This window comes from Xenopus tropicalis, chromosome 2 (assembly GCF_000004195.4).
Source record: "Xenopus tropicalis strain Nigerian chromosome 2, UCB_Xtro_10.0, whole genome shotgun sequence".
NCBI lineage: Eukaryota > Metazoa > Chordata > Amphibia > Anura > Pipidae > Xenopus > Xenopus tropicalis.
In genome coordinates, this window is record NC_030678.2 from 174246670 (window position 1) to 174274382 (window position 27713).

The following is a 27713-nucleotide window of genomic DNA, read 5'->3' on the forward strand; positions in this document are numbered from 1 at the left end:
GTCACTTGTGGCCATACGTGCCGCACTGGTACCGGCCCGCCGACCCGGCCCGAGTCATGGGACTCACTTGTTGGAGACTGGGAACGCTTCAGTTTTCCTTTGCGCTTTGCTTTTCTGCCTTTGCTCTGAGCAACAGTCGGACCCTTTTCTGTCTATATTTTAGGAAAGGCCCAGTTGGTTACTAACAGTTAGCATTATCGTCCAAGGCTGTAGCCATACAGGAGGCATTTACTGTACTGGAGACATGGGGCAAAGCAGTTTCTGAATCAATAACTTGAGCTCCATCTACCAATGAAAGTTCATCCAAAGCTTCATAAAGCTGGGAGACATCATCATCTGCCAAGTCAGGAACGTCATAACAATCCAGACCTGGGTGCCTGTGGGATTCTGCAGCCTCGGAGGTTCTTTCCATGGTGCCCAATCCGCTGGAGGGTTTCAGCGCCTCCCCTGGGTTTTGGACTTGTCCATTTCCGGGTTCAGTTATAGTGGTAATGGCCCTGAGGTCCTGATCTGTGGAGATGTTGCCCACTGGTTGTGTCCTTGTAGCCACTGCAGGGCAATATCAATGGACTATAAGAGGACTGTAGCTTTGTGCAAAATCTGAATGGCCAGCTGGCTAGAGTGAAGCGGTCCAGGGCAGCAGGGGAGTCTGGGGCACCACCTGGGGAACAATCCCGCAGTAACATAGGATCAGTATTCCATTATAATCACCAGTATTAACAATTAGGCTCAGTGTATAGTAGTCCTTGCCCTTAACGGGGGTTCAGCTTGAAGTTAACTTTTACTATGTTATAGAATGGCCCATTCTAAGCAACTTTTCAACTGGTCTTTATTATTTATTTGTTATAGTTTTTGAATTATTTGCCTTTTTCTTCCAACTCTTTGCGGTTTTGGGGGTCACTGACCCCGGCAGCTAAAACCTATTGCTCTGTGAGGCTCCAGTTTTATTGTTATTGTTACTTTTTATTCCTTATCTTTCTATTCAGCCCCCTCTCCTAATCATATATCAGTCTCTCATTCAAACCACTCCCTGGTTGCTAAGGTAACTTGGACCCTAGCAACCAAATAGCTGCTAAATCTCCAAAGTGGAGAGCTGCTGAACTGAAAAGGAAATACTAAAAAACTACAAATACTAAAAAATGAAGACCAATTGCAAAATGTCTCAGAATATAACTCTCTACATCACACTAAAAGTTAAAGGGGTGGTTCACCTTAAGGCTAACTTTTAGTATGATGCAGGGAGTAAAATTCCAAGAGAATTTGCAATTGGTCTTCATTTTTGTATAGTTGTAGTTTTTCTTTTAATTATTTCTATTTTTGTTTTGAAGCTCTCTAGATTGGAGTTTCAGCAGCTATTTGGTTGCTAGGGTCCAAATTACCTTAGCAACCAGGCAGTGATTTGAATGAGAATCTGGTATATAAAAAAAGGGGGGAAAACTTGAATAAAAAGATAAGTAATAAATAGTAACAATAACAATTTACCTGGAGCCTCACAGAGCAATAGGGTTTAGCTGCCGGGGTCAGTGACCCCCATTTGAAAGCTGCAAAGAGTCAGAAGAAGGCAAATAATTCAAAAACTATGAAAAATAAATAATCAACTAAAAAGTTTATTTGAATTGGCCATTTAACAACATACTAAACGTTAAAGGGATACTATCATGATATTTATGGGGCACTTTTTATTTCTAAATGACACTGTTACACAGAAAACAATTCCCTCTGCCATTTAACCTTTTATTCTTGAACCAACAAATGTATTTGAAGCTGTAATATTGGTGTGTAGGCGCCATCTCAGTGCCTTGTGCCTGAGTCTGAGCTTTCAGCCAGCGCTACACATTAGAACTGCTTTCAGCTAACCTATTGTTTCTCCTACTCCCATGTAACTGGAGGAGTCCCAAGCCGGACTTGGATTTCTTACTATTGAGTGCTATTCTGATACCTACTGGGAGCTGCTATCTTGCTCCCTTCCCATTGTTCTGCTGATTGGCTGCTGGGGGGGGGGGGGGGGATATCACTCCAACTTGCAGCGCAGCAGTAAAGTGTGAGTGAAGTTTATCAAAGCACAGGTCACATGGCTGTGGCACCCTGGGAAAATAAGAATATGGTTAGCCCCATGTGACATTTCAAAAGTAAATCTGTTTGTGAAAAACCCGCAGCCCCACATCAGGTGTTTCTCCTTAGCTATAACCAGCTGGGCCTGAGCTTCAGATTTTTCTGTTTTAAAGGGGACACTAAGGCTGTGCATCAGTTTAAACGGCTGTATTTACTGTTACCCAATACAATCCCTTTTATTAATAAGATATGAGCCCTTCAGTGAATTCCCACAAAGCCAGAGATAATTTAACCCCGTCTGTGCCTCTTTCATTTTGCCAGAAAATATGCAGCACAGCCCAGGCCTTATCAATGGGTCTGTACAATTCATGGTGGGTGGCACACAAATGGTTAAAGTCTTACCCTGCTGTTATTCTATAACATTTAGAGCTGTTTTCAACTACAACTCCAGCATCCCATGTTCTAAAGGGATGGTTCCCCTTTACTGTAAGTCTAACTTTTAGTGTGTTGTAAAATGGGCAAACTCTTAGCAACTTTTCAATTGGTCTTCATTATTATATATAGTTTTATAATAATTGCCTTCTTCAAACTCTTTCCAGCTTTCAAATGGGGGTCACTGACCCCGGCAGCCAAAACCTATTGCTCTGTGAGGCCTCCAGTTTTATTGCTATTGTTACATTTTATAGCCTATTTTTATTCAAAAAAGTATTACCAGATTCTTATTTCAATGACTTCCTGGTTGCTAAGGTAGCTTGGATCTAGCAACCAGACAGCTGCTGACATTCCAAACTGCGGAGCTGCAAAACAAAAAATAGAAATAATGAAATGCTTCTGTGCAGTTGGTCAGTTTTCAGAGTAAACCCCAGGGATTGTCCCTGTGCATGATGGGTAGTGGACAAGGGTACAAAAGGCAGGGATACCAGGTCACTTGAGAATTGAGGGAAACTTCTAGAAAGTTCAATGTGAATACAATCAGCGCAGCCCTGCAGCATGCATTTATCAGAAGGGCTAATAACCCCAACAGTGGGTCTGTGGGTGCTGTAGCCTCAGCTTCCTCCCTGGTTGCCCAAAACAGTGTTTCCTGGAGAGCAATGGCCTCTGGGTCAGTAAGTGGGCGGGGAGAGGTTACAGATCCCCTTACACCCCTCAGGTCCGTTGGTAGGTTCCGCTGCTGGACATGGCCATCACTTCCCCCCCTGCAAATGTTGGTCAGTCGGCCGCCCAAGGTTTCTTGTTCACTTGTCTCTGGGTCATGTGAGTAGCCAATCTTCCATTTGATTGGTCAGCCTCCTTCCTTATTAATCATGCAGGATAGGGAGTGTAGCTGCCCCATTAGTGCATCAGGCTTTGGCCTTTAGGCCTCAGTAGCCGCAAGTTCTAATTCTGCACTCAGACAGGCAGTGTCCATAGAGGGGTTGGGATAGGGGGTAGGGGGTAGGGGATAGGGGGTAGGGGGTAGGGGTAGGGGTAGGGGATAGGGGGTAGGGGATAGGGGGTAGGGGATAGGGATAGGGGTAGGGGATAGGGATAGGGATAGGGATAGGGGGTAGGGTTAGGGGTAGGGATAGGGGTGGGTATTGGCATTAAAAATCCCAAGTGCAATCAAACCCATGAGCAGACAGAATATAATCAAACCAGTTATGATGCAGGTAAGTGCACTCAAGCCCAGTGGCGTAACTACTCTGTCCTGGGCCCCCCTGCAAAAATAATCTTCAGTGGGGCTCAGTGTGGAGTAGCAAAATGACCAGGCTCCCTGCCCTTACGCATCTTCCCTCCACCCCTCCATGCCCCCCAATTTGTGTATAAATTCCGCTCCCCTACCTCAGAGCCAGCACGGAGTGGGGATGCAAAATGGAGGAAGCAGATTCTGTGGTCTGGGCCCCCCCGTCCCCTGTATTGTTAGGCCTGACTCAAGAAAAGCCTCCGTGTAAGAACCTTAACGGGAAGTTACTAATTACTGAGAATGCACGGCTAATTGCCCATATGTAAGGGCCCTTAGGGCAAACTCCACTGCCCCCCAATGAACTGACTGCTCATTAGCACATTCATTAATGGAACTATTTATATCAACTACATCAGCTGTTTCTATTGGGAACACTGAGCTTCACCATGTGAACAGCAGTAGAATGACTGGTTATTGGCCCCCCAGCAGTTACAGAGTGGGGGTCCTGTATAGTTACACCCCCGGCTATTCAGTAATATATAGGGATGCACTGAATTCAGTATTCTCAGATTGGCCGAACCCCAAATTCTTTGATAAAAATTCCATTTTATATGATAAAAAGTCATACGATTTTAGGGTTCGGTTCGGCCAGGAGAGTGGCCGACTGCCCAACCAAATCCAGAACCAGTGCCTCCCTCGTAATATAATTTCTGAGTTTGTATCATGGCAACTGTGGTTGAATTAAAAAGTTTAACTTTTTGCCCTAGCTGGGGTTGCCACCCATCCAGCATCGGACCGCCCCTTTACATCACAACTCCGCCCACCTACATCATTGACCCTGCCCCTTCTACATCTCTGGCCTGCCCTCTTCATTGCTGCCCGGTATCGTTACACACAAATGTTGGCGGCCCTAATCCTTGCAACCCCGCCTTCCTGGCGTTCCTGTGTTGGGGGGGGGTATTTATATGCAACAAATTCCTACAATTAATGAGAGTAGATTTCAAGTGAAAGTACAGAGCACAATAATGGAAAGTGGAAGCAAAAGTCACAGCAAAACATGAATTTATTTTCTCAATTTTTAGCGCTAAAAATCACAGGAACAAAAAGTTGGTTTTTTTTAAGATTTAATCTGCGTCCAAATGGCTAAATATCCGTATATATCGGAACAGAGCGAGTAAGCTTGGGGAGATGGAGTCATGCTGGGCAGATGTCACGGCATTTAGGGCATAGAGGCACCAGGAATCCGTGGGGCAACGTGAAGTCAATTCATCTTATCAGGGCCGCTGCTGGCCAAATGGGTGCCCTAAGCAGAAATTTACTTTGGTGCCCCCTCCCCCAAATATTACGGAAGTAAAAATAAAATAAAAAAACACCTACTATAGGGGCCCCACACACAGTGCCCCCAAAGACAATGTCCCCATAGTAAGTGCCCCCATAGATTGACTGAACTATCCGGGAGAGCGGGATGCGCTATAAAAACCGGCGGGACAGTGTTGGGGGGTATGTTATAATATATAAAAATGTTTCTTTTTTGGAGCAGCTGGGATGGTGCCCCCCTGGGAGTTGGTGCCCTATGCAGACTGAGTACTCTGCTTATAGGGAGCGGCGGCCCTGCATCTTATGTCTTTCTTCAACGTTTGGAAGAACTAGTGATGAGCGAATCTGTCCCGTTTCTCTTCGCCAAAAGATTCATGAAACGGCGAAAATATTGCGCGTCTAAAAAAATTTGTCGCCTGCGGCTTTTCTTTTGTTACCCGTGACTATCCTTTTTTGTCACCCGCGACTATCCTTTTTTGTCACCCGCGACTATCCTTTTTTGTCACCCGTGACTATCCTTTTTTGTCACCCGCGACTATCCTTTTTTGTCACCCGCGACTATCCTTTTTTGTCACCCGCAACTATCCTTTTTTGACGCGCGACTATCCTTTTGACGCGCGACTATCCTTTTGACGCGCGACTATCCTTTTGACGCGGGGGAAACACGTCTGGTAAAACATTTCGCCCATCACTAATTATCACCAATTTAAGACCTAAGTAGAAATCTTTATAGACTGTCACCTACAGGATATTATCACCTACATTCTATATAAACCCCAATACAAACACATACAAGAGGCATATAAAGGAGATTGTAGCGAGGGACTTTTTTTTCTTACATTATAAAAGCTCTAAGATTATAGACGTTAATACCTTGGGGATGAAGAGATTTCAATGTATCCACCAACTCTCCCGTTTTATGGTGTCACCCCCCTCTCCAATGTGGCTTCACTAATTCAATACAAACCATCTCTCGGATTGGAAAACGAACATTTTGCGACTTTTTCGTATTTTTTGCGACTTTTTCATAGCCATTACAAATTCCGTGAATTGTCGCAACTTTTTCATAGCCATTACGACTTTCGCGAATTGTCGCGACTTTTTCGTATTGAGCGCTCGAAAAAGTCGCAAAATACCGATCATTGCGAAAAAAAACGCATTCGGATGCTTTTCGGACGTACGTGGATTAGTAAATGTGCCCCTAAATGTTTCTTATACCCTTTATATTAGGGATGCACCCAACCCACTCTTATGGGTTCGGCCGAACCCCCAAACCCACCCTGACGGATTCTGCCGAATCCCGAACCAATTCCTGACTAGCAAGTGCTAATTAGGACCAGAACGGGTTAAAAATTGCCGCGCGCGTAGTGAAAATTTCCCCCCCCCTGACCATTTAACCCTTTCCGGATGCTAATTAGGATTTGGTTCGGCCGGGACTGTGGATTCAGCCGAAACTGAATCCGTTAAAAAAAGCCTGGAATCACCCGAATCCCAAACTGAATCCGGGATTCCCTACTTTATATATATTATTAATATGTTCTCCTATTATTTCAGACTCCTATTAGATTTCCCTACGTAGTAAAGGCCACAATGGCACTCCAGTACCTACATTACAGTAACCGAGTCGTATTTCCTGAATTGTAAAATGATCTCCAGTAGTAGAAGTTTTATGGCTGTACTGAAAGACTTTACAAAGACTACATGGAAAATAAACCCTGATAGGGGTTTTCCTTTTCTTTTTTACACGGTCACAGGCATATACCAACTGTGGCACCCTGGGAAATATGGCTGCCCCATGGAATAAACACATTATTATGCTTATTGTATTTAGCTGTATCTGTTACTACCATTCCTCCTCCCTTGTCTGACGGTTTTATGACAACGTCAATACTTTCCATTAGTTCCACAACTGCCTGCCCAATACATATCCTGCAATAGCCGATAGGTTAGGCCAGGGGTCGGGAACCTTTTTGGCTGAGAGAGCCATAAACACTACATATTTTAAAATGTAATTCCGTGAGAGCCATACAATATGTTTGGCCGCGGATGCTGCGGGGCAAGGTAGGGTGGGTCCAAAGGATGCCGGATGCGATGCAGAGGAGGGCATGGCCTGCGCTCAGCGGATAGAAGTGTTCTAAGGCTTAGAACACGTGTTCTATCTGCCGAGTGCAGGGGCAATGTAGGGTGGGTGCCAAGGATGCCAGATGCGATGCGGAAGAGGGCGTGGCCTGCGTTCGGCAGATAGGGTGGATGCCGGATGTGATGCGGAGGGGGGTGTGGCCTGCGCTCAGCGGATAGAACACAGTTCTAAGGCTTAGAACACGTCTTCTATCTGCCGAGTGCAGGCCACGCCCCCCGTTATTTTTTTTATTAAAGATTTGGCAGAGAGCCAGATGCAGCCATCAAAAGAGCCACATCTGGCTCCTGAGCCATAGGTACCCTACCCCTGGGTTAGGCAATGGGCCGCAGTGGTTCCCGCGTCGCACACATAAAGGCACACAAGAAGGCGTGACAAAATGCATGCATAAGGCGTGGAGAACGTGACACACGCCCAAAGGTGCAAATAAAGCGCACGCCCAAAGGTGCAAATAAAGCGCACGCCCACGCCTGAAATTCGTGCACAGACCCCCCACCCCCCGGTCCGTGGAAAACATTTTTGGCTCGGTACCGGTCCCTGGCGCTAAAAAGGTTGGGGACCCCTGGGTTAAATGACCTGTAGTCTGGAATTCCTAAACCGCCGTGTATTTTTTGACTTTGTGTTTTTGAAGAGCTATTTTTGGAGTTGACCCTTTCCAAAGGAATCGCAGGAGTGATGAATATTAATATCTTTATGTCTGTTATGATTGGATAGATGCATTTGGGGAATGTTATCGTCTTATAACAGGCAATTCTTCCTTTTAAAGGCACTAAACACTAAATGATTCCAAATTGTCAGTCTGGAACCCGGAGCGCCGTTCCCTCACACACAGATGCTCTTCCCTCGGTGAATCCTCCGATGGCTCGTGAGGGACGCTCTGTACTTAAAGCACTTGCCGCACTCGGGGCACACGTAGGGTCTATCCCCCGCGTGCAGACTGAGATGCTCCAGCAGGCCGGCTCTGTGGGAGAAGCATTTCTCACAGTAGCTACAGGTGAATGGTCTCTGCCCCGTGTGGCTCTTGTGATGCCGGATCAGGACGGATTTATTCGAGAAGCATTTGCTGCATACGGGGCACTGATGTAGCAGTAGCTTCTGAAGCATTTCCCGCAGAAGGAGCACACAAACTGCCTCTCGTTGTCGGGCCCCAGCCTTTGGCTGTAGTGTTTGCCGCTCTCTTTCCCACATTTGGCGTCAGTTTGTTTCTGGGAAGTGATTACGGCGGAGATTTTGGGGGCGGTTTCCCGGTGGCGCAGAAGAACCCCTGTTTCCATCGCTTGGGAGACAATTAACATCAGATTGGATTTTGAATTCATAGATTGGGTTTATCCCAACTAAGATATAATTACCCCTTATTGGGGCAGAACAGCCCTATTGGGTTTATTTCATGGTTAAATGATTCCCTTTTCTCTGTAATAATAAAACAGTACCTGTACTTGATCCCAACTAAGATATAATTACCCCTTATTGGGGGCAGAACAGCCCTATTGGGTTTATTTAATGGTTAAATGATTCCCTTTTCTCTGTAATAATAAAACAGTACCTGTACTTGATCCCAACTAAGATATAATTACCCCTTATTGGGGGCAGAACAGCCCTATTGGGTTTATTTAATGGTTAAATGATTCCCTTTTCTCTGTAATAATAAAACAGTACCTGTACTGGATCCCAACTAAGATATAATTACCCCTTATTGGGGGCAGAACAGCCCTATTGGGTTTATTTAATATTTCAATCACCCCAATAATCTCCTTACTGTACACTCTATACTGTACATTCCTCTGCCCTCCCCCCCACCAAATTTTCTGGAAATGCTCTGTCTGCCTGTCTCCTTGTTGTACAATAGTCTGCCCCCCACCAGCCCCTTTACTATACATTATGCCCCTACCTAGCTGCTCAATAACCGCCTTAGGGTGAAGACACAGAGCTATTAGTAGCAGCTACTTGTCACTGCTACTAAAACAGACAATGCTGATCATTTACTAATAACTGTGTGTGTTTAGCAGAGGCAGTTCTCAGTATTGTCTATGGCAGGGCATATTCTAGAGTTTAGTAGCCCTGAGAAAGTAGCTGCTACTAGTAGCCCGGTGTGTCTTCACCCTTAGTGTGGGTGGAACAATGTATAGTAAGGAGATTGCTGCATTTACATGCAGGTCTCTACTCACTGATTGGCGGCTGTGCAGGCTCACTCCCTCCAATGACTTATCCTCGCGGGCCAGTACCACCAGCTTGCCTTCTGTTCCTACTTCCCTGCTACCTGGGAAATACAAACAGCTGCTACTCACAAGTTACAAGCTGTTGGACAATGCTTGCCTATGGCAGAGCTAGAGATCCTCAGCCGGAAGATCCCAGTGGCAGCTCTAGCTCTTAAAGGGCAACTTGATTTGTTTAAAAACCAGAACTTACTAGGAGTTTCCTTGGGAGAGCCCAGATTGACTGCGTTTCCAACCTCGGCCACAGCGATGGCGTTGATAGGAGAGTAGGAGTCATCGACCACAGCTATGCAGGCGCCTTGGGCAGAGTCCCATAACCGAGCCGTGCCGTCCTGCCCCGAGGAAATGACATTCTGTCCATTGGCCACAACAGCTATGTCCAGGATACCTGTAGGACACATTGCTTCATGGGTAACTGTATCACTGTATGGGCTTCCCACTTACTCATTGTAAATGGTAAATATATATAATATATGGTAGAAATGCCACTACTGCTCCATATTGCACCACAGTGGGGATCATTTAGCAACACTGGGCACATTTGCACTTGTGGCATTCATTGTTCTTCATGCAGCGGGTTTAAAAAAAAAAAATAAGCCAATCTGATTGGTTGCTATGGGTAACTGCCCATGGGCAAATTTGCCCAGTGTTGATAAATGAGCCCCACTTGTGTCCTATCCAGAGGGTTTGAGCTCTCCATTATTGTGCATTGCTCAGCAGATGCAGGCAGAAAGGTCTATGTAAATAAGAACTCAGAGTCCTCTATCAAAAGAAAAACAGGATTTATTTTCTCCTTTTGTGTATACATGTTTTTCTGTGTCAGACTTCCTGCTTCTACCAGTCTGCTCAGTTTGCTCCTCTCTCCCTCCCTTCTCCTGCTCCCCCTCCCATAAGAATTCACTCCCCCTCCCATCAGAATTCACTCCCCCTCCCAACTGTGCAATCTGATCTAAAAGCAGCCAGAGCTGCAGCACAGAAGCTACTGAGACCAAGCTAAAATGGCAGCTGGTATTTTAAACAAACAGAGGGAGCTTCTAGGGCTGTTACTCAGGCATGTAAAGCTTTCTGCAGAATAAGTATAAGGTTGTAGGTGGCACTAATGTGCCTAATCTATTGGCAGTAAAATGCCCAAATGCCTTTCTTTCTCCTTTAATGACATTGTTGTGGTTACTTCCTCTGTGTCCTTTCATCGTCGCTAAGCAGCTTCCATCATTCACGGACCAGACCTTCACCAGCGAATCCAACCCGCCGCTCAGCACCTCCTGCCCCGAAGGGAAGAACTTGCAGGAAAAGACGTCCCTTGTGTGACCTTCCAGCACGCTCTGCAATAACCAAACAATGGCCTCTGTATATAAGGGTATCGGCGGTGTATGGCTGTAATATGATGGGCCGGAGGCAGCCAGACGGGTGATCTATTAATGGGGGGCTGCCACCTCTCTCTGGGGGTGCTACAGAGAGACAGGGAATTCAGGGATTTAGACCAGGGAAGTATTCAGCTACTTGTAGTTGTTTTGATTAAAGTATGGAGTGCAAGGCTGAAGCTTGAGAACGGATTTCTTATTCTTCTTAGTGTGCAGTGGGCACCCAGGTCTAAGTGCCCCCCAGTCTTATTCACCCCTAGTTCTGCTCCTGCATACTGACATGGAAAAGGGGCATCTGGAATTCATGCTCGGTATGGCAGGGGGTAACCTCGGGGAAGCTCCCCTTTCCTACCTTTACTTCTGTATTATGGGTCTCCCACACCTTAAAGGTCTGATCTGTGCTGCTGGAGACTCCCAGGTCCCCTCCACTGGAGATGTCCAAGTAGCTGACCTGTAGGAGAACGCAGGGAGACACGATGTGAGGAGCAACAAGGAAAGCATTCAAAAACGGGGAGCAGCCCCCTAAGTTTGCTCATAGCCTGTACAGAGAGATACCATAAAACTATGGCACATAGGGATTCCCCTGTACTAAGCACAATTCAGCAGGAACAGCCCCCTAAGTTTGCCCATAGCCTGTACAGAGTGATACCATAAAACTATGGCACATAGGGATTCCCCTGTACTAAGCACAATTCAGCAGGAACAGCCCCCTAAGTTTGCTCATAGCCTGTACAGAGAGATACCATAAAACTATGGCGGCATAGGGATTCCCCTGTACTAAGCACAATTCAGCAGGAAAAGCCCCCTAAGTTTGCTCATAGCCTGTACAGAGAGATACCATAAAACTATGGCGGCATAGGGATTCCCCTGTACTAAGCACAATTCAGCAGGAACAGCCCCCTAAGTTTGCTCATAGCCTGTACAGAGAGATACCATAAAATTATGGCACATAGGGATTCCCCTGTACTAAGCACAATTCAGCAGGAACAGCCCCCTAAGTTTGCTCATAGCCTGTACAGAGAGATACCATAAAATTATGGCACATAGGGATTCCCCTGTACTAAGCACAATTCAGCAGAAACAGCCCCCTAAGTTTGCTCATAGCCTGTACAGAGAGACACCATAAAACTAAGGCACATAGGGATTCCCCTGTACTAAGCACAATTCAGCAGGAACAGCTCCCTAAGTTTGCTCATAGCCTGTACAGAGAGACACCATAAAACTAAGGCACATAGGGATTCCCCTGTACTAAGCACAATTCAGCAGGAACAGCTCCCTAAGTTTGCTCATAGCCTGTACAGAGAGACACCATAAAACTAAGGCACATAGGGATTCCCCTGTACTAAGCACAATTCAGCAGGAAAAGCCCCCTAAGTTTGCTCATAGCCTGTACAGAGAGATACCATAAAACTATGGCGGCATAGGGATTCCCCTGTACTAAGCACAATTCAGCAGGAAAAGCCCCCTAAGTTTGCTCATAGCCTGTACAGAGAGATACCATAAAACTATGGCGGCATAGGGATTCCCCTGTACTAAGCACAATTCAGCAGGAACAGCCCCCTAAGTTTGCTCATACCTGTACAGAGAGATACCATAAAACTATGGCACATAGGGATTCCCCTGTACTAAGAACAATTCAGCAGGAACAGCCCCCTAAGTTTGCTCATAGCCTGTACAGAGTGATACCATAAAACTATGGCGGCATAGGGATTCCCCTGTACTAAGCACAATTCAGCAGGAACAGCCCCCTAAGTTTGCTCATAGCCTGTACAGAGAGATACCATAAAACTATGGCACATAGGGATTCCCCTGTACTAAGCACAATTCAGCAGGAACAGCCCCCTAAGTTTGCTCATAGCCTGTACAGAAAGATATAATTCATCTAATTATTAAAAAGGCATCTAAACATATAAAAAAGTAAAACAAAATGAAAGTAAAACTTACGTTTTTTTCATGGATGTGGGAGAAACTTGCATAAGGAGACAGAAATGTGCAGGAAATATTCTCCCCGGGGCAGGAAACAGGGATTCTATTCTGTAAGACACACAGGGGAGACAGTGATTCAGTCTCTCATGATACAATCACACCAATACCTGTGCATGGAGACATTTATTTTTAAAGGCAAATTGACCTGTAAACAAAACCTGTATGTAGTGGGTCTCCCCGAGTGAAGGCTCAGTCTTTCACGCTGTCCCCCCACATTCACTAATCACTGATCAGAGACCTCTTTGCACCTCCCAGAATTCCAAGCACAACGACACTGTGGCCAAACCAAGGGGAAGTTTCTGCTACTGGCAGAATAGGGGGACCCACAGGGAAGGCCCTGATTGGCATAGTGATACACACGGAGTGGTCCTTGTAATAAACTGCTGGCTAGCAGTGAGTTAATGCTTCTGCTGTGTTAGTTCAGGTGAAGTAGCATGATACACACTGGAACTGTTGGTATATTTACTAGAACATGGCAGGTAGATCTGGCCTGCTCCATGCTTGCTTTCAGCTTAACAGGAAGCACAAACAGGAACAGGAATATCATCATCAAGCAATGGCAAAAAAGCAGGAATGCCATTAACCAAAATGTCTACACTAGCAGGTTACTACAGTCCTGATGCAGAATAGGTCAAGGAGTAAGGACAATACTTAGATTGTAAGCTCTGCGGGTCAGGGACCTCCTTCCTACTGTGTCTAATACCACATGGCACTTATATATATATATTTATTGTATTTATATATTATATCACTTGTCCTCCCTGTGTGTAATTTTTTATTTTGTAAGATTGTACAGCGCTACGTACCCTTGTGGCACATGGGGGTTATTTATAAACACTGGGCCAAGAAATTCACATGCAGTGTTTTTGTTTTATGCAGAACTTGCCCTTTAATCTGGGTGAAACCACCTTGTGCCACACTGAGCCCTGTGACATAGACATGGGCCGCACCTTGGTGACTTCCTGCACAACAAACTCCTCGGAGGCGGTCACTTCCGGAACCTCATCAGAACTTATTCCCTTTGACGTCAGGCTGCCGCGTATCGTGGGCTTTCCTGAAGGGCAGAAAAACAGGGAGAAATGGGGAAAATGAAAACTACAACCCCCGGCCACTTCCCCCCAAACCACCCTGGCCCCGACCTCCCCCCAAACCACCCTGGCCCTGACCTCCCCCCAAACCACCCTGGCCCCGACCTCCCCCCAAACCACCCTGGCCCGACCTCCCCCCAAACCACCCTGGCCCCGACCTCCCCCCAAAACCATCTACAGACAAGGGGTTGGCCCTTCAGGCCCATTGTACCGGGCACAATGAGCGGCTAAAAGAACCAAACCTACCAGGAATCTTGCACGATACCCAGACTTCCCCCTCAGCCTCCCTGTAAAGAAAAAAAAAAGAGTGTTAGCGACGGGCCACAAGGCTACACACACACAACTGATAAACGACTGAACATATTCTAAGCCCATTTGGTGTCATTTCCGGCGCCACCGTGCAGCTGATGTGTGTGCCCTATGCTTTTAGTGCAACTGTGCTGCAGTGACCCCTGGGGCTACTGACTGGTTTGGGGGTGGCAGCAACTTTGGGTTCCCCTGTGTCAATAGGTGGGACGGGGCTGGCGGGAGGAAAAAACGCAGTGGGCCCTGCCTCAGGGTTGGACTGGGAGTGTGTGGGCCCCCCAAGGGCCCCTGTACATGCCCCGCCAGGGCCCCGTCCCTCCCTCCAAGGTTGCATAAGTAGAGGCGATTGGGGAGGGAGGTCAGCTGGGATCGGGTCTGGCCCAGTGGGGCCCACGATGGCAAAGGCCCATTGGGTTTTTTCCCAGTGTCCCACTGACCCAGTCTGACCCTACCCTGCAGCCCCCACCGGCCCAGCCTGCTCCCCACCTGCAGCCCCTACCGGCCCAGCCTGCTCCCCACCTGCAGCCCCCCACCGGCCCAGCCTGCTCCCCACCTGCAGCCCCCACCGGCCCAGCCTGCTCCCCACCTGCAGCCCCCGACAGCTCACTCCTCGCCACCCATACGCCTGTGCTCCCCCCATCTGGTAGTCTGGAACTGTGTGTGGGGGGGGGGGGAGAGCAGTATGTGGAGCACTTGGGGCCCAGCACAACTCTGGGCACAGCCGGACTCTATTCTGAGCACGAGGCAGAATGGACGGAGCAGCACTGAGTGCAACTATGTGGGGCGCAACTGCAGAGCAGTAAGTGAAGGCCCCCTGAGGTGTTGCACTACTGGTACTTACATTGCATGCTCTGACTCTTGAAACAATGTGTAAGAAGTCAGTTAAAAAGCTGCATTTGTTCTGTTTCAGGAGTCACAACCAGCAGTGCAGGGAATATGAAAGCTGAGAATATAAACACTTACGTGCTGTTGTAAATATCCTTGGTGCTACAGCTAATAACTAAATAATTTGGTATATGTGTAACCTTGTTATCAGCAACGGGGGCTCTGAACTCAAAGGGGCTCTTGCACCCAAAAAGTCTATGAAAATGTGAGTTTGGAGCTTAAAACATAAAAACTCACCCACATTCTATTCATTCCTGTTGAATTTTTAAAGGCGTATTTATCAATGGGTGAAAGATAGAACTCACCATTTCATTAATACGCTTCTAATAAAAATCCCATAGGGACGAATAGAACTTGGGTGAGTTTTTATGTATTAAGCTCCAAACTCACATTTTTATAAATCTGCCCCTCAACCCCAGAACATTGCTTTACTGCTCATATGCACAGTCCCAGGGGCAAGAAACAAGATGGCAGCGCAGCGCTCACTAGAATGGTACCCCTTTACAACTGGTCACATATTAAATCCACATTCTGCATGGCTAGTAGCAAGGAATTCAAAGGCATGCTGCAGACTAAAGAGATGTATGTGCAGCCATGCAGCCTGCTTCTAAATGAATTGCTAATTAGCCATGCCAGGATGGGGCCGGTATTAAAGGGGTGAGGAGGCAACCCTACTTTTGAAGGAAGACAGGTGTGCCAACCATTGCCCAGGGTCTGTGTTTGGCACACCCCGGTGATTTAGCCTTTTCTTACTACTAAAAAGGGTTAATACTCTACCCTCTCGGTCAGTTTAGTGATAGGCTCCAAGGGTTAAATACCTCTTACTTACTTGGGTTTATTTAATGGTTAAATGATTCCCTTTTCTCTGTAATAATAAAACAGTACCTGTCCTTGATCCCAACTAAGATATAATTACCCCTTATTTGGGCAGAACAGCCCTATTGGGTTTATTTCATGGTTAAATGATTCCCTTTTCTCTGTAATAATAAAACAGTCCCTGTACTTGATCCCAACTAAGATATAATTACCCCTTATTGGGGGCAGAACAGCCCTATTGGGTTTATTTAATGGTTAAATGATTCCCTTTTCTCTGTAATAATAAAACAGTACCTGTACTTGATCCCAACTAAGATATAATTACCCCTTATTGGGGGCAGAACAGCCCTATTGGGTTTATTTAATGGTTAAATGATTCCCTTTTCTCTGTAATAATAAAACAGTACCTGTACTTGATCCCAACTAAGATATAATTACCCCTTATTGGGGCAGAACAGCCCTATTGGGTTTATTTCATGGTTAAATGATTCCCTTTTCTCTGTAATAATAAAACAGTACCTGTACTTGATCCCAACTAAGATATAATTACCCCTTATTGGGGGCAGAACAGCCCTATTGGGTTTATTTAATGGTTAAATGATTCCCTTTTCTCTGTAATAATAAAACAGTACCTGTACTTGATCCCAACTAAGATATAATTACCCCTTATTGGGGGCAGAACAGCCCTATTGGGTTTATTTAATGGTTAAATGATTCCCTTTTCTCTGTAATAATAAAACAGTACCTGTACTTGATCCCAACTAAGATATAATTACCCCTTATTGGGGCAGAACAGCCCTATTGGGTTTATTTCATGGTTAAATGATTCCCTTTTCTCTGTAATAATAAAACAGTACCTGTACTTGATCCCAACTAAGATATAATTACCCCTTATTGGGGCAGAACAGCCCTATTGGGTTTATTTAATGGTTAAATGATTCCCTTTTCTCTGTAATAATAAAACAGTACCTGTACTTGATCCCAACTAAGATATAATTACCCCTTATTGGAGCCAAAACAAACCTACTGGGTTTAATTACTGTTTAAATAATTTTATTAGCAGACTTAAGGTAGGAGATACGAATTACAGAAAGATCCCTTATCCGGAAAATCCAGGTCCCGAGCATTCTGGATAACGGGTCCCATACCTGTATAATACAGAAGTAAGAAGCATTATACAGAAGCATTCTCTCCCTCACAGCATCCTCACTGATAGTTGTGCTTGGCCTTTATCCATAGTATCTGGCTGCCTTAGGGGGGTGCATCCTCATTCTGGGGAGCGCTGCACTAAGGGTTAATGCATTAATACCAATGGGTTAGACAGCTGCTTTACATGTTAGTGAATGTGCATTGCTGAAGCAAAGGGTTAATAGTACATTCAGACCTGTAGCTTAGCAACTCCCCACATGCAAGTGTCTGCAAAGCCCCCCAGACTCTGTGTCTCACCTCAGGACCTGGTCCCAGTCCCCCTGTATGGAGAGCATTGTGGCGGCAGCAGCCATTCTTACATTGTACCACAATAACTATCTCCCTATGAATCACTGACTGCTCTGACTCAAACGGAACTTGATACCTCAGTTGCCCTCTGTGTATTGAGTGGGAGCCAATCAGGGTGCAGCCTGAGCATCAGGCGGAAGGATCTGTCAGAGCGTGCAGCTGCACTAGCCTCAGCACACAGTAGCAAGAGTGTGTTGTGGGGCAGCCTGGGATTTATGTTTAGTCTTTCTGAGAGAATCTCACTGGCACCTAAGCAGGTCCTGACTGGTGATCTGTGGGTTCTGTCAAATGCCAGGGGGGCTGTAAGGTGCCACAGACAGTCACTATTTATTGGGCTGGGGGGGCTGTTTGTGCCTCTGGGTACTGGGAATGCCAGGGGGGCTGTAAGGTGCCACAGAAAGTCACTATTTATTGGGCTGGGGGGGCTGTTTGTGCCTCTGGGTACTGGGAATGCCAGGGGGGCTGTAAGGTGCCACAGACAGTCACTATTTATTGGGCTGGGGGGGCTGTTTGTGCCTCTGGGTACTGGGAATGCCGGGGGGGCTGTAAGGTGCCACAGACAGTCACTATTTATTGGGCTGGGGGGGGGCTGTTTGTGCCTCTGGGTACTGGGAATGCCAGGGGGGCTGTAAGGTGCCACAGACAGTCACTATTTATTGGGCTGGGGGGGCTGTTTGTGCCTCTGGGTACTGGGAATGCCAGGGGGCTGTAAGGTGCCACAGACAGTCACTATTTATTGGGCTGGGGGGGCTGTTTGTGCCTCTGGGTACTGGGAATGCCAGGGGGGCTGTAAGGTACCACAGACAGTCACTATTTATTGGGCTGGGGGGGCTGTTTGTGCCTCTGGGTACTGGGAATGCCAGGGGGGCTGTAAGGTGCCACAGACAGTCACTATTTATTGGGCTGGGGGGGGCTGTTTGTGCCTCTGGGTACTGGGAATGCCAGGGGGGCTGTAAGGTGCCACAGACAGTCACTATTTATTGGGCTGGGGGGGCTGTTTGTGCCTCTGGGTACTGGGAATGCCGGGGGGGCTGTAAGGTGCCACAGACAGTCACTATTTATTGGGCTGGGGGGGCTGTTTGTGCCTCTGGGTACTGGGAATGCCAGGGGGCTGTAAGGTGCCACAGACAGTCACTATTTATTGGGCTGGGGGGGATATTTGGGCCAGTACAGGCCTGGGTGGGGCCAGTTTCCAACCCTAAGTCAAAATCGCCCAGGAAACAACTGTGAAAAGTTTGGGGGCCTTGGCGTAAATAGTATGAGAATGGCATCATTTTAAATTTAAACCAATGAAATTTAATGGGGTTTATATGATTGACTGTTGGTGGCTCCGCCCACTTTTTCAAACCTATAACTGCAGCCCCCCAATGACCAACCGTGAAGGGTTTGGGGGCCCCAGCGTTAATACTGTGAGAATGGCAGCAGGTGTAATGGGGTTCCATGGCGAGACAGTTACTGCCAGTAATAGCAGGGCCTGCTGGTATATACAGGGGGGACTTGGCCCATTGGGGTTTGTGACATTCCCAGATAAATTGCAGTTGGTCTTTGTTTTTTATATTCTGTGTTTTGTTTACTGATTTTGCCTTTTGTTTCGGAATTTCAGCAGCTCTCTGGGTTTTAGGGCCCATTTTACCCTAGCAACCAGGCAGCGGTGTGAATGTGAGACTGGAAGATAAAAAGAAAGTAATAAAAAGTAACAAGAAAGTTGGAGCCTCACGGAGCAATCGTTTTTGCTGTCAGGGTCAGTGACCCCCATTCGAAAGTTGGAAAGATGCAAAAGAGATGGGCAAATAATTAAACAAATAAAATAGCAAATGGAAAGATGTGGCCCTGTACCCATGCGGGGGGGGGGGGGGGGGGGGAATGTGTGGGGGGGTTGGGTCTCTTTTAAAGGGGAGCTAAAGCCAATTTCATTCCATTTGCATCAGCCTGGGGGCCAGTTAGGGTTAGCTTTGCAGGGAATGTCTATTTGTTCTCTTGGTACTCATGTTATTGGGGGTCAGTGTATGGGGCATTAGGGTACCCATATATTTATACATACATATTCCTGTTATTGGGGGTCAGTGTATGGGGCATTAGGGTACCCATATATTTATACATTCATATTCCTGTTATTGGGGGTCAGTGTATGGGGCATTAGGGTACCCATATATTTATACATTCATATTCGGTCATTTAAGGCGAGATTAGGGGGGAAATACATTTGCTATTATAGATCTACAGGAAATCATAACAATATGTTCAAATGTCTAAACCCTTCTTTGGCGCTAAGGTGGGCCCTGACCAATCATCATACACTGGCACCTAAAGGGTGTTTAACCATTCAATTCACTGTTGATTCACGGCTGATGTCACAGTGGGTTCCCATGGCAACATTGATGTCTTTAGACCACCCATGTGGTCAGCTCATATTGCAAAACCTTTTGCAACTAAGGGCTAAATGCTCAAGGAAGCCTGCAGCTGATGTCACAATGGGTTCCCATGGCAACACTGATGTCACAATAGCAGCTGTGTGTGCGTAACTGTTACAACTTGGGGAAACACTTCAGATTGCTTTTTAGAGCAGAAACGGTAAGTTGTCCCTGCTACGGGCTCCTCCCTGTTACAATTCTAATTTGCACTCGCACCAAAATCTCACCGTTCCCATCATTTTCCCTGAGTCGGAAAATCTCACATGTTTTGATTAACTAGAAACAAATACTTTTTACTCCTAAGAAAAGACTTTTCACATTATTTGCTATGTTTTTACTTACTAATTGCTGTGTTTTTACTTACTAATTGCTGTGTTTTTGTTTCCTTCCATATAACGACAGTAACGACCATCTACCACAATGGCGCCCAGATTCTGTGATTGTATCCTGGACTGTGTGAGAGGTGTCTGCGCACCGTTCAGGTACAAGAAGAAGAAGGTAAGATACAGATTTACACCCGTCTCTGCACTCTCAGCTTCTATCCGTTTTTATTCTTTCCTACTCCTACAATATTAATGTGTATATGAGCCGGAATGAGCCCTTCCGTTACCTTAATTGCATATGGAAATTGGGATTCAGGTTCGGTATTCGGCCGAAACTTTTATAAAGGACCCGGGGCATCCCTAATATAAACTCCCAGAAGCCTCCCTGGCCCATGGAAGGAACGGTTACTCTTCAATACATACTGTGCGGCATTAGTCCCTTTCTTTGTTCCCTTCGTACTTGATGGTTTGGTTCATTTGTATAAAAAACTGACGTTTTTTTTTTCCTTTTTAGCCTGGAAAGTTTGCCCATATGGAGACGGTCGTTTACGTAAGTAGAAAACACCAGATATAACTATTTGTGAGTAAATGGGCTGCTGGATCAGGGTCTGTGTGTATAGGGTACTTAGCGGCTCAGGGGGGGTTGCAGGCATTGCATCGGTAGTTACTGATGGGCTTATTATTAGTTTATCATCAGTAATAGATAATAAGGCGTGGCCATGTTGCCAAGCAACCGGATCTTCTCCCGATACCCCCCACCTACGGGTGGGCGATATTGGGAGAATCCAGGCTAATTCAATCGTTTGGCCCTGGGACCAAACGATGGAATTATAACAACGGGTTTAGGCGCAGTCGGTCCGGGGGCCCCATCAACGAGCCGATGCAGTCTCTGATCCAACTGAATTTTTAAACCTGCCCAATCGAGATTTGCCCGATTTCAGGCCAGATATGGGTGGGGCAGGCCCGCCGGCAGTGCCCATACACGGGCCGATTATGATAAAATCATTTGTATCATTGTCCTTTGCGTGTGTTAGTCTGTATGTTACACATCTATTCCAAGGTTTCCAACACTAATAATGTCCTTCTTGTTTTCTTTTTTAGGTGGCAAAGGACGAATCCATAACTTTTCTCCCAACGGGGACTAGTTATTAGGATTCGTAGGTAAGTAGTTAGGTAAGTAATTAGGTTAGGTTTAAAAAAAAAAAAAAAAAAAAACACCAAAAAAAAAAAAACACCAAAAAAAAAACACCAAAAAAAAAACACCAAAAAAAAAAACACCAAAAAAAAAAAACACCAAAAAAAAAAAAAAAATTTTCAGAGGCTCAGCGGAGTCCCCTGCTGCAAGTGGGTTGGTTGTGGGTGGTGCAGCAGGGGGCCCCGCTGACAGGCCCCAACAAAAAAAACAAACCATTTTTTCATTTTTTATAACACTAATTTCATTTTTTCTTTTCTTTTTTAGCTTGTAAAGCATGAATCCATAACTTTTCTCCCAACGGGGACAAGTTATTAGGATTCTAAGGTAAATAGGTCAATTAGATTAGGAATTTAAAAAAAAAAAGGTTAGTTCAGGAAATAAAAAGAAACAAAAAACAAAAGAAAAAAATTAAACAAAAAAATAAAAGAAAACTTTTTTCAGAGGCTCAGCGGAGTCCCCTGCTGCAAGTGGGTTGGTTGTGGGTGGTGCAGCAGGCCCCAACAAAACAAAAAAATCAAGAAAAACAACAAAAGAACAAAAAACAACAAAATAACAACATTTTTTAGTTTTTTATAACACAAATTTCTTTTTTTGATTTCTTTTTAGGTTGTTAAGGATGAATCCATGACTTTTCTCCCAACGGGGACAAGTTATTAGGATTCTTAGGTAAATAGGTCAATTAGGCTAGCGGGGGCAGTGGGTGGGTGCGGGAGGCTCAGCGGGGGCAGTGGGTGGGAGTGGGAGGCTCAGCGGGGGCAGTGGGTGGGAGTGGGAGGCTCAGCGGGGGCAGTTGGTGGGTGCGGGAGGCTCAGCGGGGGCAGTGGGTGGGTGCGGGAGGCTCAGCGGGGGCAGTGGGTGGGAGTGGGAGGCTCAGCGGGAGCAGTGGGTGGGTGCGGGAGGCTCAGCGGGGGCAGTGGGTGGGAGTGGGAGGCTCAGCGGGGGCAGTGGGTGGGAGTGGGAGGCTCAGCGGGGGCAGTGGGTGGGTGCGGGAGGCTCAGCGGGGGCAGTGGGTGGGAGTGGGAGGCTCAGGGGGGGCAGTGGGAGGCTCAGGGGGGGCTGACAGGCCCCAATAAAACAACAAAATGAATAAAACAACAAATAACAAATATCCCTGTGTGTGTGAGTCTGTAAGGCTGAATCCCATCTCACAAATAGCAATAGCATTTTACTCCCGGATATACTCCCGTATAACAACACTTTTTCACCAAATCTCCTCAAAAACTCCCCCTCGGCTTATACTCTAGTCCCTCCAGAGCCCCCTCTAGCTACCCCATTCCCGCTCCTGCTGCCCCCGCCCCCCCGGACCCCTCAGGTACCTGCGGCTCTTAGTGCGCTCTTCTGCGTGCCGCACTAGCTCCTCCCTCGCGCCAGGCCCCACAAGTGGGTGGGGTTAGGCAGAAATACAACTCAAAGGGCGGGGCAGCGGCTAAAATGTCGGGGGGTGGGGGGCGAGTATAGAGAGAAAAACCAAATGTAATTAAATAAGTGCAACTGATTTCAGCAGAGACAGTTTACAGAATGGAAAGGTCTATAAAGGGGTCATTTTTATTTAAATATAGAAAACACTGTGAGTTGATTCAGCGCTGGGGGGTCTCTGAGTTTGGAATTGTTCAGAAATGCCCCGTGCCCCACTGAGCCCTGATACGGAGCTGCCACAGTGCGTAATGAAAGCCACAATATGAAGCCACAATGTGCCATAAACTGACTGGGGCCTCTGCCCTCTGGCGCCCTCTGTGCATCTTGTGCTTTTCAGCTGTAGTTTTGTAAAATGGGCTTTTTCTTTGGGGTGTGGCCATAGAGTGGGCGGGGCCTGGACATTTTTTGCAGCGTTACATGCGGCAGATGTTTTTGTCCCTCTTTCAACTTTTTACATGTTGGGAGGTTTGATTCATACGGGAACGGCTGGGGCACTAAATATGCCCAGGAACAACATTCCCATTGGCCACGGCCTCGGCGCCAACTTGCTGAGTGCGATTCAACAGCAGCAACATGGACTGTGGGTCGACTCCCTGTCCTGCCCCCAGTAAGGGCCCTGTGCCGAGTGTGCCTGGGTATTAGGAATGCCAGGGGGGCTTTAAGTTGCCACAGACAGTCACTATTTATTGGGCTGGGGGGGCTGTTTGTGCCTCTGGGTACTGGGAATGCCAGGGGGGCTGTAAGGTGCCACAGACAGTCACTATTTATTGGGCTGGGGGGGTTGATTGTGCCTCTGGGTACTGGGAATGCCAGGGGGGCTGTAAGGTGCCACAGACAGTCACTATTTATTGGGCTGGGGGGGCTGTTTGTGCCTCTGGGTACTGGGAATGCCAGGGGGGCTGTAAGGTGCCACAGACAGTCACTATTTATTGGGCTGGGGGGGTTGATTGTGCCTCTGGGTACTGGGAATGCCAGGGGGCTGTAAGGTGCCACAGACAGTCACTATTTATTGGGCTGGGGGGGCTGTTTGTGCCTCTGGGTACTGGGAATGCCAGGGGGGGCTGTAAGGTGCCACAGACAGTCACTATTTATTGGGCTGGGGGGGCTGTTTGTGCCTCTGGGTACTGGGAATGCCAGGGGGGCTGTAAGGTGCCACAGACAGTCACTATTTATTGGGCTGGGGGGGCTGTTTGTGCCTCTGGGTACTGGGAATGCCAGGGGGGGGCTGTAAGGTGCCACAGACAGTCACTATTTATTGGGCTGGGGGGGCTGTTTGTGCCTCTGGGTACTGGGAATGCCAGGGGGGCTGTAAGGTGCCACAGACAGTCACTATTTATTGGGCTGGGGGGGGCTGTTTGTGCCTCTGGGTACTGGGAATGCCAGGGGGGCTGTAAGGTGCCACAGACAGTCACTCTTTATTGGGCTGGGGGGGCTGTTTGTGCCTCTGGGTACTGGGAATGCCAGGGGGGGGCTGTAAGGTGCCACAGACAGTCATTATTTATTGGGCTGGGGGGGCTGTTTGTGCCTCTGGGTACTGGGAATGTCAGGGGGGGGCTGTAAGGTGCCACAGACAGTCACTATTTATTGGGCTGGGGGGGCTGTTTGTGCCTCTGGGTACTGGGAATGCCAGGGGGCTGTAAGGTGCCACAGACAGTCACTATTTATTGGGCTGGGGGGGCTGTTTGTGCCTCTGGGTACTGGGAATGCCAGGGGGGCTGTAAGGTGCCACAGACAGTCACTATTTATTGGGCTGGGGGGGCTGTTTGTGCCTCTGGGGGCTGTATATTTAGGGGCCAGGAACCAAGATGTGACAGCACAGACTATGGGGCGGAGCCTTCATTAAAAGCCAACAGTGATGGGGCAGGTATTCCTGGCGGGTCGGGGCAGTTGGGCCTATAATGGGCAGATCATAACAACCGGTGATGTCACTAAGAGCAATTAGAACCCACAGTTTTGGCCTCAAAGAACGATAATTTAGAAACAACTGGGATATCACATACCTGATAATTCTGTGTGAGTCCATGTTCTGCCCCTGCACAGTCTGGTACTGCAGAATGGGAGACTTTGGGGGTATAATCCTGTCAGCAGATTCACCTGTGTAACATAGAAATATGATATATAAATACTTCATTTGTATCAACTTGCCTACATCTGTTCTGTACTAACCCCCACACAGTAAGGATAAGGATATTGGGAGTCACTGAGGGGTTCTGTGCCCCCCATATAAAGGCACAAGGCTGCAGGCTGAGTTATACAGGGATCTCTGAGTATCACTCGTGTATTATAAGGGATAATGTACCCCCTACTGTAAATGATAAGGATATTAGCAGTCACTGAGGGGTTCTGTGCCCCCCATATAAAGGCACAAGGCTGCAGGCTGAGTTATACAGGGATCTCTGAGTATCACTCGTGTATTACAAGGGATAATGTACCCCCTACTGTAAGTGATAAGGATATTAGCAGTCACTGAGGGGTTCTGTGCCCCCCATATAAAGGCACAAGGCTGCAGGCTGAGTTATACAGGGATCTCTGAGTATCACTCGTGTATTACAAGGGATAATGTACCCCCCACTGTAAATGATAAGGATATAAGAAATAACTGAGTTACATGGCTATTTAAAGGCAGGGTGAGTGCCTGTATGTAGGTCAGGGAACAATGAGGTGATACCGTGTGACTTTTTTTCGCTCATCACTATTCATGGATCTTGCGCATTATAAGGATATATGTCACTATATACAGTATATTATGAGCGCTTGGGTATTACTAAGGGAGATACAAATATAAAGCTCTGCTCTCTATTCCTGCTACAGGGCCCACAGCCGTTTATCTGCAGTTCTGTTTCTGTAGGTATCAGCATAGGTTTATTTCAGTTACATATGATTCATCTATTCATTATTATGTAATACATTTTGCCAAAACGTTGGATTTTGGGGGCAGCACAGATTTTGCTTCCTGCTTTGCAGAGTGTCACTATATTTTCCTTTTTGGTTTGCATTCCCTAGAAATGTGCCCTTACACCCCCTTCCCCCCAAAGCACTTTGCTGGGGAGCGCCATTTCCCCTCAGGGGTGTTCCCCAGGTAATTGGCTCCTCCCAAACAGTGATAACATTACCAAAGCCCCCTCCAATGCTGGAGTCACCGCTTTATTAATTTGGCAGCTACAAAAAAAAGAACGTTGCCAGTGAAGGTGACGGCGCCACCACAAGAGCCAACCCACCAAGCCACCGCCTCCTCCCTCGCAGCCATTCCGCAGGGCCGGCACCAGTTCTGCTTTTATACCTGCGCGCCACTAGCGTCCTCTCCCCATCACATGATGTGGGCGGGGACAGCTCTAGACACTGCCCCCTCGTGCTTCACCGTCATCATTGGTCGCATGGTTGTGACGCAATAATCGTCATACCACTGATTCCTAACAGGGTAGAGTGCCGGGAGGGTTTCTGTGTATGTTATATATATATATATTAAAAGAAGAGATAAAATAACTAAACAGAATAAACATGCGGCAACAGGGCAAATAACGAGAAATTCCCTGATATAAACGTCTTTCTCTGTATTTCCACTTTCATCCGGGAGGCGCCACCTCTTCCTTTTCTTTTTCCCCATTCCTATCCAGGTACTAAGGTGCTTACAGCGCCATTCTGAGGGTTGGAATTGGAAGCGCAAGAGAACGGACGGCTGCAGTTGGGAGATTCTCCTTGTAAAACGTCACTGTGTATGAGGGAAATATGCGGCCAAACGGGGGCCACAAGTGCCAAGGCCCAGGAGCGCATTTAAATGGTTAGTACCCCCCCCTGCTGAACTCTATACTGGCTGAAGGGTTACTGATAATGCATAGAAGTAGGGTGAATCTCCTGTACCATATACCAGCAGGGGGTAACAGATAGCGCTCAGAGGATATCTCCTGTATTATATACCAGCTGGGCACTCTTATACTGCTCAAAAAATATCTCCATTACTCCCCTATCAGCTCCCCAGTGTAGATTCTTCTGTTCTATGATTATTTCCATGTATCCTTATCAGATTTCCAGAAATGACCCTAAAATGCACTGATTTTGGCTCGGAAGCCCTATCGGCCCTGCACTGTAGCTCAGCTCCCCTATCAATTGGCTGCTTATTGCCAGTGATAAGAAAGGGATTTTCCCTGTGACAGTTGCTTCCAGCTGCCATAGACACTGTGACAGGGACAATTTAATAGCCGGCATCATAAATCATGAGATGCCCTTGAAAATGCGGAAAAAAAGAGGATTTGTGGGGAAATGTAAATGTAGCTCAAGAACTCAAGAACCATCGATATAAGGTAAGCACCTACCCCACTGGGCCCCTTAGTGTGTGACCCTGGACACAGTCACTTGGCCTCCTAGTGATTAAAAAGTCACTAGACGCCATCATTGCTAGGAGGTCAAGTGACTGTGTCCAGGGTCACACACTAAGGGGCCCAGTGGGGTAGGTGCTTACCTTATATCGATGGTTCTTGAGTTCTAACTACCCCCTGGGGGGCTCTGCTGATCAATGGGTCTCAATTCTAATACCTACCCACTGGGTATCGATACCAGAGCTGAGCCACATTGGTCTAAGCAGGGCTCCCAGGGTGGGAATCAAAAAGGCCCATTGGTGTAAGGCAGGCTCTCTAACCGCTGAGCTATCCTTCCTCCTCCCACGACTGACTGAAACACTCAGGGTTACAGCCTGCTGCTTGCCCCAAGCCCTAAATAACTAGGGGGGCTGTTTAACCCTTTTACTGCCAGCCATTTTGGTTAAAGTGGAACGTGTATTGCCAGAAAGTTTTTGAACATTTTGCACTCAATTTAGGGGCCTTTCCTTGGGGGGACTTTTTACCCAGGAAAACTATATAAAGTGTGCAAAATTAGAAAAAAAAAAAAAAAACGGTTCTAATATGTGTGCTCTAAGTGTGTGTAAGTGTGTATAATAGTGTAAAGAAAGGGCACTTACCTGGAGTGAAGCTCAGTGTAACTGTCAGATCAATTGTAAGCTCTGCTGTTTTGCTTCGTTTCACCCAGTCTCCAATTCACAACTCTGGTGGGGGCC

The 27713-nt window shown here is 46.9% G+C and overlaps 1 protein-coding gene and 1 long non-coding RNA gene across 7 annotated transcripts; one reads left to right on the top strand and one right to left on the bottom strand.

Moving 5' to 3' along the window:
• Positions 1-453: 453 nt before the first annotated feature.
• On the bottom strand, positions 454-27654 carry LOC116408633 (proteasomal ATPase-associated factor 1-like). 6 transcript variants are annotated; one of them, XM_031896327.1, is made up of 10 exons: positions 27618-27654; positions 24667-24760; positions 14064-14104; positions 13680-13783; positions 12688-12777; positions 11096-11194; positions 10554-10704; positions 9576-9770; positions 9335-9426; positions 7803-8445 (listed from the first exon to the last, which is right to left on the bottom strand). In XM_031896327.1, the coding sequence occupies exons 2-10, from the start codon at positions 24687-24689 to the stop codon at positions 8386-8388; spliced, it is 855 nt and encodes a 284-aa protein (XP_031752187.1). In that variant the 5' UTR covers positions 24690-24760; positions 27618-27654; the 3' UTR covers positions 7803-8385. The 6 variants fall into 6 exon arrangements, with proteins under 6 accessions (XP_031752183.1, XP_031752182.1, XP_031752186.1 ...); XM_031896323.1 differs by lacking the exons at positions 7803-8445; positions 9335-9426; positions 27618-27654 and adding exons at positions 454-661; positions 16973-17111; XM_031896326.1 differs by lacking the exons at positions 7803-8445; positions 24667-24760; positions 27618-27654 and adding exons at positions 530-661; positions 17271-17626 and having other exon boundaries at positions 9335-9422; positions 9572-9770.
• LOC116408644 lies at positions 19465-21249 on the top strand. The gene is made up of 4 exons (XR_004221101.1): positions 19465-19892; positions 20135-20230; positions 20570-20605; positions 21157-21249. It is a non-coding gene; the product is annotated as an uncharacterized LOC116408644 (long non-coding RNA).
• Positions 27655-27713: the final 59 nt, after the last annotated feature.